The sequence below is a fragment of the Notolepis coatsorum genome (assembly GCF_963971535.1).
Source record: "Notolepis coatsorum genome assembly, chromosome: 18".
NCBI lineage: Eukaryota > Metazoa > Chordata > Actinopteri > Aulopiformes > Paralepididae > Notolepis > Notolepis coatsorum.
In genome coordinates, this window is record NC_140182.1 from 39,681,229 (window position 1) to 39,695,571 (window position 14,343).

A 14,343-nucleotide genomic window follows, 5' to 3' on the forward strand; every position below is an offset into this window, starting at 1 on the left:
TTGTTTTAGTTAGATCCCCGTTAGCTTTTGCATAGCAGCAGCTATTCTTCCTGGGGTCCAACCATTTACATGGTGACAACACAAACATATACAGTCACACGATCGCAAAATGATATTGAAAAAAAAAAAAAAATTAATATAAACAAAACAAATACACTGCACTTAGACAAAGCAAATAGACCGACTCCGACTGAATCCATCATGATCTAATTAATAGATAAATATAATTTAACATAGATAGCCCATGTAACCTTACTCCCCAATGATAGCAAACATTCGAACACCTACGGAAAACCTCAACAGAACATTAACATACATACATTAGTCCTTCCTGTACCATCGGTGGTGTTCACTGTCTGTGTTGTGGTTCTCTGAATAGGAGGCTGAGGAGCAGAGGAGCGCTGGCAGAGCAGAACTGGACCTGGAGCTTCTGAAGGTGTGGTTCTACACAGAGGGCTTCCTGAACCATGCAGTCACCATCTCATGTGACGTTCCCTGATGTGGCCAAATCTGCTTCGGGTCCTTTTTTCAGTTGGGTTGCATAGCAACGTCATAAACGTTTATGTGGCTTCACAGCGATAGCGTAAATTTTATCCGTACCTAGCATCTGTACTGAATCGTTAGCTAACGTGCTAACATTAGCTAGCGTGCTAACGTGATGAATGAATTGGCTTTACTTTGCCCATGACATGAAGCTTTTGTGTCAGTGTATAAGAGCTGGTGTAGTGTATTGTGATATGATTGTTATTGTGCTGTACCGCCACACACTTGATCAAATTCATATAGCATTTGTGTACTCCACAGGAATTATAATTGAAAGGAACACGCTAACATTTTGGGAAATTAGCTTACCGTCTTCTCCAGAGAGAGACAAGATGATAGATACCAGTTTCCTCTCTGCATTCAGTAGAAAGCTATCTGGCTGCATGTTAGCCTAGCTTAGCACAATGAATGGAAGCGGACAGTGACGGGTAGCCTTCGGGAGAGGTGTTAGTTGGACAATGCCTAGGCTACCTGTCACTGTCCACTTCCATTCATTGTGCTAAGCTAGGCTAACGTGCAGCCAGATAGCTTTCTACTACACGCACAAAATGTTGGCGTGTTCTTTTAAGCTTAATTAAGCTACCTTGACACAGCTAACGGTTCAGTACAGATGCATGCAGATTCAATTGACGTTACTATGCAACCCAACTTATTCTGGTTTATGCTAATGGGAACTGTTGTCTTGGTGAAGTGTGGCTGCCCCCATGTTTGAAGTCATTAAGAATTGTCCCTTCTATCCCGCGATGCAATGCATGTAGCATCCTCTATGGCAGTGGCGGCCCGTGGATGCTTCGCCACTAGGGGCGCTATACCAAACATTTTGCAAACATGTACAGTACCACGCAACCGACTCATGGCAAGACGTGAGCGATTCGACTCACGCTCACGGCAATGAATCGGCTCTTATGAACGAGTCGCTCAGCTGTTACTACAACAACACACAACCAGTCAAATTAAGTATAGTCTAATTCACAACTTGAAACACAATATATAAATAGAAAAGTTAGAAACAAAACTCGCTCCGTCTCCAAACACACGCAGATCTCTCCCTCTCTCCTTCTCTCTCTCACACACAGCGCGACGTGGAATCGATTCGTTACACAATCAGACCTATTATATACCAAGAATAACTTCAGTATGAGTACAGGGCTGTACACATATTTTGCATATTGTTAAACGAGCCAAGGCTAGCTATTAAACTATCGATATGAATCGAAAATCTGGGACCCTGATGTAAACAAGACAAACGTCTTTCTCTGGTCTGCATCCCCTTAACAATTGTGTGTATTGAGCCGTACTGTATTGTACCCATTCTGCAATCTGTTAATAAAGTTCTCATTCATTCATTCATTCAAACATAGACGATATTGAACAAGCCATAATCCACGTATTTTCAATCCAAAAGCGAGAGAGAGAGAGACTCACTGTTTAGTTGACACGTCCAGGGCAGGAGGGCTTGCCTTGATAAAGTAGTGTATAATCCACTGTTGATGTATTCCAGACCACTGTCCACTGTGTCCAGACTGCATCCGCCATATAGCTTGTTAGCCAAGTGTTAGCTTGTTACCACACAACACAAGTACTTCATTCCTTTGTCCATTTCCGCTCGAACAGACTGCAAACTACCTGGCGTTCTATCGCCATGCTCTAAGACAAACTCTAACCTTAACCAACTTTGAAAGAGTGCCTAAGCTTAACAGTCTAAAGAACTTGCAGTCACGGCACGCTCTGCTGCCTGCATCTCACAACAACACAACAACACAACTATCTCTCACCAACGGACCAACCTAGGAATAACCTAGAATTGGAACATTAGAAATTGGATTCGGCCAATCAGAGATCGTCTCTGTGAAATTCTGCTACGGAAAAAAATACTGGCGTCGGCCAATCAGAGAGCGTCTCCGCGGAATGCGGCTACAGAAATTCTTGACGCTACTGGCTAGACCGCTTCAAATCGTGCCCGGATTCCAACATAATAGTCATATTTCAACGCACAACGCGTTATGCACTGATTGGCTGTGACGGATACAGCGATCAAACTGTGACGCGCACTCAGAGCGCTATCGCGTCTAGCCCGGGCCGAGAAATACGGAAAAATAAAAAAAATAAAAAAAACGTCACTTCCTGCTCAGGAAAACGAGTGTTTTTTTATTTTAGATAATAACGTTATATTGTGCATTGGAAATACAAACATACTTAAAATGAGTAAATATTATTCATTTTAAACATGTTTATATTATTTATAGGGCTATAAAACAAAAAACTAAAGTTTTATTTTCTTCTTCTCTGATTTAACAGCAGGTGGGGCGGCGCCCGTGCGCCCCTAGTGGCAGAGCCGCCACTGCTCTATGGCTGTCAGCAAGCGCTATTAGTGCTGAGATTTGCTACCAAACATTAGAGCTGCTATGTCGGCTGCCAAATGGTACAGCTACGCTATCTTTGATTAAGAGTAGCTAGTGTTAGCTCAAATCTTTGGTAGCTAATGTTAGCCTGGTGACAAAAAATACTGGTTTTCTAACTAACAAAGAATCAATCACAATGAGTAGATTTCTGTCCTGTGGCAACCTATCTGGAAACACCAGCTGAACTTGATACGTTTCAGGTTCACAGTGTATGCAAGCGCACTCATTCCCACACATTTATCAATGTAAGCCAGCTCATACAAAATGTGAATCAAAGGAAGGAAAAAGGGAATTGAATGAATGAATGAAGGAATGATCATTGCATTTATATAGCGCTCCCCACAATGTAGGGTGGACATTTCCTCCTTCACCACCACTGGTAGCACCCAACTTTGGACTACGCAGGCTCAATGGCTGCCATACACTGGCACCAGGCACACATCACACTACTACACAATGGCTGAACGGCTCAGGATACAGAGATTGATGTCAGCCAATTAAGGGGGGGGGGGTGTTAACGACCAAATTCAGTCAGGACCTCGGTTTAACACTTTCCGTGCCGGAGGTCTGGTGCCCCAGAACCCCGTTGCGTGCCAGCGTCCACTTCAATGATAGAGCTCTCATATTTGCGAACGCATAAACTACATCTTAGATTATGGCTATGTGTATAATCTGGCCGTCGCTTATCAATGACTTGTTTTCAGTCAACATTGTCGAAACGGATTGTTTTTTAATCTGTTCATTTCCGTTTTATACCATTTTGACCATGTTGTCATTTTTCGGCCTATTTATGAATCGTTTTCAAATAAACGCTAGATTATCGATAGTATATGTGTACTTATGCACGCTATAGAAGCGGGCTGAAAAATCGATTATCTCATTTCCTGATCAGCACACACACGCACACACACACATAGGGCACACGTTGATATCTCTGTGAAAAAAGCTCTGATTATCCTAAGACTGGTAAAATAGATTCCTTACCTCAGATCAGATGTTCTCCAAAAAGATTATTCCAATTCCTGATCGCCATTCCAAATATCGATTGCGTTTATTGATCCAACGCTGGGTGATCGAAACACCGATTCCACGCTGTTCTGAGGCTCCAGAATGAATCCGATCGTCTCGGGTGACTTGCCTGTGAAGTAAAATGTGGAAGCAGGATTTTTTTTCCCCCATGCGTTTCATTCAATCCATTCCAAAGGGGTGCAGTACCATGGATAGACGATAGGGGGCAGTATTTTCCCAATGGAGCTCAGAGAGTTTGCAGTGGTAACGTGAGGCTAGATTGATGAAATATGAATTCAAATCGCTAATAAAAAAAAACGAGATCTCTCGTCGTTGGCACTGAACGGTCGGCATGAACAAACGAGATATCTCGTCGTTGGCACTCAAAGTGTTAATGTCTCATCCGAAGGACGGCACACCATAACGGGGGCATTGTTATTGACAAGTCCAGAGGACAGAGTGCTCCCTGCTGGACAACAACACCACTTACCGACAACAGACTTGACCGCGGCTCAAACCGGTGATCTTCTGATCATGAGTCTGGAGCTCTACCCATGTAGCCACGCTGCCGGAAAAACTATCATATTAGTTTTATTCCTAAGAACAACAAAAACACAGTGGACCAACCTATTTGTTTTTTCCCCTTTTTTTCTTTTTATCCTTTTTTCCCCACTTTCCTTTCAAATCTACAATATATATACAGCCTGTCACTAACTACATCTTAAGTTGAGTGGCTCGGGAGGTAGAGCAGTCTGGTCATCCGGAAGTTCCCGGTTTGATTCCCGGGCTGTGTGTCGAAGTGTCTTTGAGCAAGACACTTAACCCCTAACTGCTCCTGATGAGCAGGTTGGCACCTTGCATCGTTGCCTCCGCTGTCGGTGTGTGAATGTGAGTGAATCTGAAGAACAAAATTGTAAAGCTTGTTGGATAAAAGCGCTATAAATGCACCAAATAGACACTATAGGCTCACGACAGTGTGCCAGCCATGACATTCTCTTTGTCTGCTGGCAAAGCCACGACAGTCAAGTCACATGGCTGCAAAACTAAACTCCAACGGAACTCTCTGATTGGATGTCTTGAAGTTGACTTTTCAGAACCCAATCCAAGGACTCATGGGTACATCGGGCTTGGAAACGGGGACTAAAGGAGATCGCCCCGATTTCTTCCTTGAAAATCAACTCTGGTGTCACCTGAGCCCATGTTTGTGGGTGAATCCGTTACGAATGTTGCTTAATGGGAGTGTCTACCAGTGTCTACATCACTAAAGGCATTAAACCAGGAATATAGCTAAATAATGGGGACCACTAGCTGTAATGCATCCTCTCTTGATCTGCGGTGAGGAGACAGAGTGAGCCATGACCGGCTCCACTGACCCAACCCAATCATCGCCAGTCTTCTCCTTTCATCTGTAATCCGTTCTCCGAGTTATGTCATCTTCCTCCTCATCATCTCCTCCATGTTCCATTGCATCACTAGACGAGGGTACAGAGGGTTTCTAGCTTGTCCTCCTCAGTCTGCCCCCAGGAGTCCTGTCTAATTGACTGACCTCTATATTCACACAAGTACCAGCAGCATCCTGACCTTCTGACCCTTCCTGGCCTGTGGGCAGCTCTGCACTTTCTCCTGTACCTCCTTTATCTCCCTTCTCCATCACTTTCTCCAACGCCTCGCCATCGTCGTCATCGTCACGAGGTCGGCAGAACTTGACCGAGGATCACAGGTTTTGCGATTCCAGGTTTGTGTTCTAGACTAATACTGTCGGACACTGCCCTCTGGTGTTCTCTGTGATATTGCAGCTGATTCTGAACACAAGACTGTTCCAGAGGCTTTTGGCTCGGCTACTGAGTTTCCCTACCAAACCCTACACGGTCAATCAGTTCTGAATCTGAGCTCAGATTCCGTCACAATAACAGGAACGGCAGATGTATCCTTCTTCCTCTCCAGCGCTGCCATCTCTCATAACGAGGCTCTGCGCAAAGACCAGGAGTCGAACCTGAGCACCCGCCAGATCGCTGCCCAACAACACAGACGTCACCCCTTTGTTAGGGATGGATGCTGTCACAGCGCTGGATTAATTAGATGCAGGGGCCAAAATAAATAGATTGGAGACTCTCTCATTCCATATTTGACGATGAATCAGGAAAGAAAAACTTTACTTTCCTACTGACAATATGATAAGCCCTTGATGGCATGCAGCTTAACCCTTTAATCGCCAAGGACGACTTTAGACGTCATTGCTCGCCATGCTTAATCTGCCAATGACGTCGTACAGCGTCTTTGAGATCAATATTTCAAAAATCTGTCATGGCAATCATATTTCACCCACGGAGGCTTGAGACTTGCTGTTGATCTCCTCTCAACTCTCCAACGGTTCAAGACCGCCATCTGGTGGTCGATCGGCGAATCGCCAAAACCGGAAGTGAGCGGCCGGAAGTGGTGCTCACCCATATTTCGTCCGGCCACTCGCTATCGCTCGCGGGACTCCAGCTTGATACACTGGATAGTGATCCGTTGCCAATAACTCGATAAACAACATGATTTGGACGTATATAGTATTATACAACCTGGAAATGGATCGCATATATCAACATCCCATAATAGCGATCTTTCTGCTCCACGCTGATCACCCAATGGTCAGAGGAAGCTGCGGTGAGTTTCAGCGTGTTTGATTATTATTATCCATATAAACTGCTCTGATCTATGTATCGCCCATACTACATAAATGATTTAACGTCGGCCACGGACTTATAAACCCCCCCCCCCTTCCGGTCACCAGCAGATGATGAGGCATGATGTTTAGGACCTTGTACAATTGACATTTTTAATCTGACGTCAATCGGTATCAAACTACATTTGATGATCTAATATATGTATTTATGGCTATAACTCACGTTCTGCAGAATGCTGCAGAAAACGATAAAAACATATTTATACTTTAGACATAGTATGAATATGTGAATGAAAAAGTAGAACGTTGCTACATCCTAAACGATAGATACTTGACGTTGAATGGGCCATAGTAATGTCAATTTTGCAATACAATTTAAAAAGTTATAGCCCTGCAAAGAAGGGGAACATCTCCATAGACAAATAGAGCTGGCAGAGGATGGTATAAGGATGGATATAAGCGTGGCAGAGAAAGGGTTAATATACAGTAACTACTAGAGAAACCTGTAGGTTTACAAACTGACAGAATTGGCTTTGGATACAAATGTCTGCAAATACTTTCTAACAAACAAAGAATCCATGGGCTGTTCATGAGTAGATTTCTGTCTTGTGGTAAAATGGCGGAGAGCACATCTAACACATCACCACTGAGCTTTGCCCACCATCTGAAAACACCAGCTGAACTTTATTGGCAATTACCTCCGGTCCCGGTGTACGCATGCGCACTCATTCCCACGCGTATCAATCAGTCAATTATTTCTCGTGAACTCGACGAAAAACCAGCTTATACAAAATGTGAATCAAAGGAAGGAACGAGGGAAATGCAGAAATCATCACATTCCTCTCCATATTTAATACAGTCCCCCACTGAGGATGATTTCACTGAGAGGGTAGGCTTATAATTAAGGCTGTCAAAGTTAACGCGTTATTAACCCTTGTGTGGGTGAATGTAACATTACAAGGTCCTAACGTTTTCTTTCCACTATTATTTCATGCACACTTTATTCATTGTTTTAAATTATTATTTTCTTTTAAGTTATTTTGTGCATCACTCTGTTTTGAATTTGATGCAAATTTGCAATGCATGAGGGTCATCCTTTTGTATTAAATGGCTGCATAAAGCAAGCATTTGTTGACGCATGTTAATAAAGAGTATTAAAACTTGAAAAATATCAGTTTAAGGTAGATTTAGAACTAATTAATTTGCAATTAATCGCGAGTTAACTATGGACAATCATGTGATTAATCAGATTAAATATTTTAATCGATTTACAGCCTTACTTATAATATTAAATGTTCTCTCTCCAGCGCCAGGAGCTGGAGTCTGGGTACAAGAGGGTGAAGCAGAAGCTCAATGATCTCCGGGAGTCCCTGACCCAGGAGAGTGAGTCCACCATGCCTCCCACCCCAGGCTCTCTGACCTACAGCATACTGCTGGACCAGCTCAACTCCTCCAATGAGGAGCTGGAGATACGCAAAGAGGAGGTGCTGCTCCTCCGCTCCCATATGGTCCGCCAGGAGGCGCTTAAGCATAAGGTGAGAGGGGTTTAATTCGATGTTTCGTGCCTTGGATGAAACTGATACTGTACTTTACCCGTTGAAACCGGGTGCTCGAAACTTTCTGACGGCTCGACGGAAATGAAGGTGTTGCATGATGTTTATTATTTATGCTTTGGAAAAGGTAACAAAAGATGCCAAGCCATGCCCCTTAACTATTCATTTGCTCTGCTAATCTTTCCTCTGTCACCTCCATGTGCTAGCTACAGCTAAAACCAAAGTGAAACCAAAAGTATGTGTCATTTCGTCCAGTCACACTACGGCAAATTATACGACGATGTCCGCGGTCTAACAAAATCGTGGAGGCGCGCGACATGAAAGAATGTCACAGTGCGTCATTTCTGTTGAGCTGCAGTTGTCAAGTGCCCTAGCATGAATCGGCCTTAACCCTTTCACTACCACACTACAGAAGGTTAACCTTTCACTACCACACTACAGGCGGTTAACCGTCTGTAGTGTGGTAGTGAAAGGATTAATTAACCTTCTCTAGTGTGGTAGTGAAAGGGTTAACACTTTGTTGTGTGGCACTGAAAGGGTTAACATTCTGTATTGTCGCAGTGAAAGGGTTAACCCTTTGGTAGAGTGGTAGTGAAAGGGTTCAAATGTGGACCTAATATCTGGCCCTACTCTCTCCAGGATACCGCGCTGGGAGAAGGGCTGAACTTGGAGCTCGGTGAGATTCCATCATTCCAAGATGTCGACAGGTACAGTAAGACCTCATGGGTCCTCTCTCTGCTCAGCTTTTGGAGGCCTGGAGCGCTGGTTTTACATTCACTGTTCATTGTTCCTCAGATCCACTGACCTCCACACATTGAATGAGGACGGAGAACTCTGGCTGGCTTACGAGGGCTTGAAAGAGACCAATAGGTAACGTATGAATGAGCAGCAGAGTTCCAACTAGGTGCTCTAGTCAGTCTAGTGAGTACAATATTTTCACAAGAAATCATCAGGTGTCTTGGGTCTTAAGGAAAATAACTGGAACAAGACGGGATCCCAGGAAGAAAGATAAGTTACAAAGTATAACTGGAAGAAAGACAAGTTACAAAGTATAACCGGAGGAAAGACAAGTTACAAAGTATAACAGGAAGAAAGATAAGTTACAAAGTAACAGGAAGAGAAATATGTTACAAAGCCTGTAAAAAACTGGCTTCCCTGATCCTCCAATCATGACTGTTGAGAGGGTGGGGTTTGAGATAGGTCAGTTGTGTGCAACCATACTGTTTTATTTTGTGTTGCTCTCCAAAGGACAGTGGACTGTTCATTCCCCTCAGTATGTATTTATCTATCGATACAACAAGGAGGCTGGGTTGTAGGTGCAGTGGTACGCAGGGCATTAGATCCAGGTCGGATGTGATCCCAAGCCGGCAGCATGTAAAGGCAGGGGTCTTAACCACAACAAACACCTTTATTTACCCATGGTAGGTTCTCTGAGCATGCATGCTTTTTTTCAGCAACGCCATGCTTCACATTCACACAGTTCCATTCACACCTGGGAGCTGCCACTGTTGGCGACTGAGCAACTCCACTGGAGCAGTTGGGGGTTAAGTGCCTTGCTTTAGGGCATTTCAGCGGTTGGTACTGAGTGACTGGAGAGAGTTATTCATTCACTTCCCCGCCAAGATCTTTCCTGCCGGTCCGGGGGATCGAACTAGAGACCTTCCCTTCATAAACCCACTTCTCTAACCTTTGGGCCACCACTGCCCTACACCACTACTCCACTACACAATTACACAATTACACAATTACACCACTACACCATTACTCCACTACACCATTACACCACTACTCCATTACTCCACTACTCCATTACTCCACTACACCATTACACCACTACTCCATTACACCACTACACCACTACACCATTACACCACTACTCCATTACACCATTACTCCACTACACCATTACTCCATTATACCACTACTCCACTACACAATTACACCACTACTCCACTACACAATTACACCACTACTCCACTACACCATTACTCCACTACACCACTACTCTATTACACAATTACACCACTACTCCATTACTCCACTACACAATTACACCACTACTCCATTACTCCACTACACCATTACACCACTACTCCATTACTCCACTACACCATTACTCCACTACACTATTACACCATTACTCCACTACACCATTACTCCACTACACTATTACACCATTACTCCATTACTCCACTACACCATTACTACACTATTACTCCACTACACCATTACCCCACTACACCATTTCTCCACTACTCCACTACACCATTACTCCACTACACCACTACTCCATTACACCATTACCCCACTACACCATTTCTCCACTACACCATTACTCCACTACACAATTACACCATTACTCCACTACACCATTACTCCACCACACCACTACACCACCTCTGGGCACGGTGGCCATCTTGTCTAGTAGACTCGCGTTTCAACCTTCCTCAACTGTCCTCTTCCTCCCCCAGGATTCTGGAGAGCCTGCTGCAGGAGCAGAGACGGGCTCATCAGGGGGAGATGGAGGAGCTGCGTGAGGAGGTGCACAGGGTGAGAGAGGAGAACAGTCAGCAGCAGCAGGTCCTGGCCCAGAGCCTCCTCCTGCCTCAAGAGGCCCGTTACGACGTGGGCCTGCAGCAAGAGCTCACCAGGCTCACCAGTGAGAACCTGGTAGGTCTGCCTGTCCAACCCCTCTCGCCTTCTGGAGGAAGACCTTTTATACAGAACTGTTTCTAAACCTCAACGTTCCCTACAGTGCAGTCTCAGTCTAAGTCTAGATTTACACAGCCTGGTCTCGCTTGTAAATAAAGTACTAATCAACAGGAAAAAGGTACATATTGTACGTTATGTTATAGCCATAAGTAATATATTGACGTATTTACAAATATGTACAATGTGTACGTATTACAAATAAGTACATATATTACATATTCAAAATTGTAAACTTTTAACATTTTCAGAAAACGTTTGAGTTCCCCTGCTGGGGACTGAACCCAGGGCGCTCGCACTGTTACCTTAAACTAACCCAATTTTTTTTTTTTTTTATCCACTTTTTCTCCTTTTTTCTATTTTTCTCCCATCCCAATTCCATTGTGCCAATTCTTCCCTCCCCTGTCTTGAACGTTGCTCGCATATGCCCCCCACTGGCCGGTTGTAGGGAGGATAGAAGCCTTGCATCATGTGTCCCCTCCGGTACACGAGGAGGCAGCCTGTCGCATCTTTTCACCTGCCAGCGCGGACTCTCATTGGCAAGGTGTAACGTGTGGGAGGCTCACACTACCCCCGCCATTCCCTGTCTCTGCTGTGCAGGCATCCCCAACCGACCTGTAGGAATCGCTGTCCACAACATCCAGATTAACACCCATCGACTTCCACCCGCTAATTCTGCCAATTGAATTAGTATGATGGCTGGCCCAAGCCGGAGGCAACGCCGACAGCCGGAGTCGAACCCGGTGTCTCTTGCGTTGGTGACGAGCACAATGTCCGCTGCGCCACCCAGCCGCCCATAAACTAACCCTAAACTTTATATCTTAACCATAACCGTTACATGTTAAAAGGAACCATCATCATACTATTGCTGTGTTTGTATCAGGGGGGGTTGGTGGTTTAGTCTAGTGGTGAGAGAACTCACCTGTGACCACAATCATTGTTCGACTCCCAGTCATTGTTTTAGACTTTTGCCGATACGAAACGTAATTAGATTACTTATACAAGACGTAAATATACTTATGGCTATAACATGAAGTACATTATTTACCTTTTTTCCTGTGGTCAATTAGTACTTTATATATGTTTTCTGATGAGACAATCAATTAATTATAGTATTACATTCAAAACAAAAACCTTGCAACTTTGATTCACCACTGATAAAAAACCTTTTCATTGTGAAAAAAATACACTTAGTTTAGTTTGCAACATAAAAGTTGGAACAATTGAACGCAATGCATAAAATAAATCTGCTATGCAGCGACGATTCTCTCATTCGGAATGAACTTCTATCTGAAAGCAAAGCATTTTAAGTGTGAACCTGCCGTATATCTCTACTTATGAAAGGTCCCTCCTGTATTTTGCTGTTTCTGTGGAGAGCATGAGAATTGTGCTTTTCCTTACATCAATATGACATACATTTGCGTGTTTCAGGACCTCATGGAGCAGCAGGCGAAGCAGGACAAGATGACGCGCAAACTGAAGAAGCAGCTCAAACTCTACGTGAAAAGGGTTGAAGAATATGAAGGTAACGATCACACATCGACCGTAACGTCGTTAGCATATTTTCCCCTGACGCCGCCGGTGTCCACGGCACAGAATGTAACCTGTTGTTCTTTGCCCCGCTGGCCATGTGCAGAGAGTTCTCGGCAACATCGCATGGTTTCTGAGGCGGTCATTCCTATGAGCCCGGCGAGCATCACCCGCAAGGAGCGAGAGTTCCAGGGCATGTTGGAGTACCGGCACGGAGACGAGAGCCGTCTGCTGAGGAGTCTGGTCCTAGGTAGGTCCCCAACATTTTACTGTCTGGTCCTAGGTAGGTCCCCACCATTTTACTAACTGGTCCTAGGTACAGTAGGTCCCCACCATTTTACTGTCTGGTCCTAGGTAGGTCCCGACTATTTTACTTGAGTGAATGGTTTCCTCAGCTGTTGGGATAATTCACCTGAAGCCCATTTATACATCTAATACGCAATACTCCAAACTAGCTCAATACTCAATACTTTAAATTAGCTCAATACTCTAAACTAGCTCAATACCCAAAATTAGCTCAATACTGTCTGAACTATCTCAATACTCAATACGTCACTGGCGCGCCGGCTGTTGTGAAGTAAAAAAAAAATATATATATATATATAATATATATATATATTAAAAAAAATTTATCTACTTTTTCTCCCCATGAACGTTGCTAGACTATGCCTCCCACTGGTCAGCTGTAGTGAGGATAGAAGCCTTGCATCACGTGTCCCCTCCGGTACACGAGGAGGCAGCCTGTCGCATCTTTTCACCGCAACAGCTCAAACTCTCAGTGGCGAAGAGTAACGCGTGGGAGGCTCACGCTGCCCCCGATACTTCCTGTTTCTGCCGTACCAGCGTCACCCAACCGACCTGTAGGAGTCGCTGTCCACAACGTCCAATCCCCACCCACCGGCTTTCCCACCCTCTAACACTGCCAATTGTGTTAGTATGACGGCCGGCCAAGCCGGTAGCAATGGCGAGAGCTGGGCTCGATACCAGCATCTCCTGCGTTAGTTGTGAGCGCCTTGCCCACTGCGCCACTCAGCCGTTTTTTTTTTTATTTTTATTTTTTGCTAAATATGCCTCATTTTATAAATGTGTATTGATAACAGTGCTGTAATAAAATGTTCTAATAAATATGCATGACATATTCAACAACGTGTGCTTTTATTATTTATTTTGATATTCCTTAATTCCACGTTTGAAATTCCGCAATACATTAACTCATTCTGCGCCATCGCTTAATGCGCGAGAGGGCACTAGAACGCCACCGCTTTAATCAATGGGGGGACTGCGAGATTTGTTAGTGCTTAAAATATATCTTAAATTATAGCTATGGGTCTAATACACCTGTTGATTATCAGTGAGTTGCTTCCAGTCAACATGTACAAAACGGATTGTTTTTTCATCGGTACATTTCCGTTTTATACAGTTTTGAATATGAGTATAGTTTTGGTGATTCTTAGTAATTCCAGGAAAAGACGCGATAATAGACCTTTAGTGGAATACACTAAACACGTTGTCATTTTTCACCTGATTATCGAATCTTCCTGAAATCATCGTCCCAGAAAATAAACTACACCATTCCTAATGGAGTGCAATACCAGCTGGAAGGCGTAGGCGGCGGTATTTGCCCTTTTGCGAGCTCAGACCCATTCCCAATGATAACATCAGGCTGGATGGATGAAAATGAATGGATATCGCTAATAAAAGAAATAGCGATTAAAACCCGACTATACTCGTGATTGGCACTGAACGGTCGGCGAATTAACCCGACTATCATCGGGTCTGGCGCTGAATGAGTTAAGTGTGGGGTCCCCAAAAAATATCCTAAATAAAATGGGGTTCCGGTATGAACAAATTTGAGAACCCCTGTTCTAATACAATTGTCATGGTTCTAGGTCATTCAAAATGGTCTATTTTCTTTTACTTTTTAAATACT

General features: G+C 44.0%; 1 protein-coding gene across 1 annotated transcript in view; it reads left to right on the forward strand.

The window, feature by feature from the left end:
- The window catches only part of LOC311245330 (unconventional myosin-Va-like), a gene marked incomplete at its 5' end in the record, with an annotated part of 105,397 nt that overhangs the window by 79,691 nt on the left and 11,363 nt on the right, over window positions 1-14,343 (forward strand). The window contains 7 exons of the mRNA XM_084335166.1: window positions 380-436; window positions 7,929-8,156; window positions 8,814-8,881; window positions 8,970-9,044; window positions 10,646-10,844; window positions 12,315-12,408; window positions 12,520-12,663. Coding sequence (XP_084191292.1) covers window positions 380-436; window positions 7,929-8,156; window positions 8,814-8,881; window positions 8,970-9,044; window positions 10,646-10,844; window positions 12,315-12,408; window positions 12,520-12,663 — 865 coding nt within the window. The remainder of the gene's footprint in view (window positions 1-379; window positions 437-7,928; window positions 8,157-8,813; window positions 8,882-8,969; window positions 9,045-10,645; window positions 10,845-12,314; window positions 12,409-12,519; window positions 12,664-14,343) is intronic.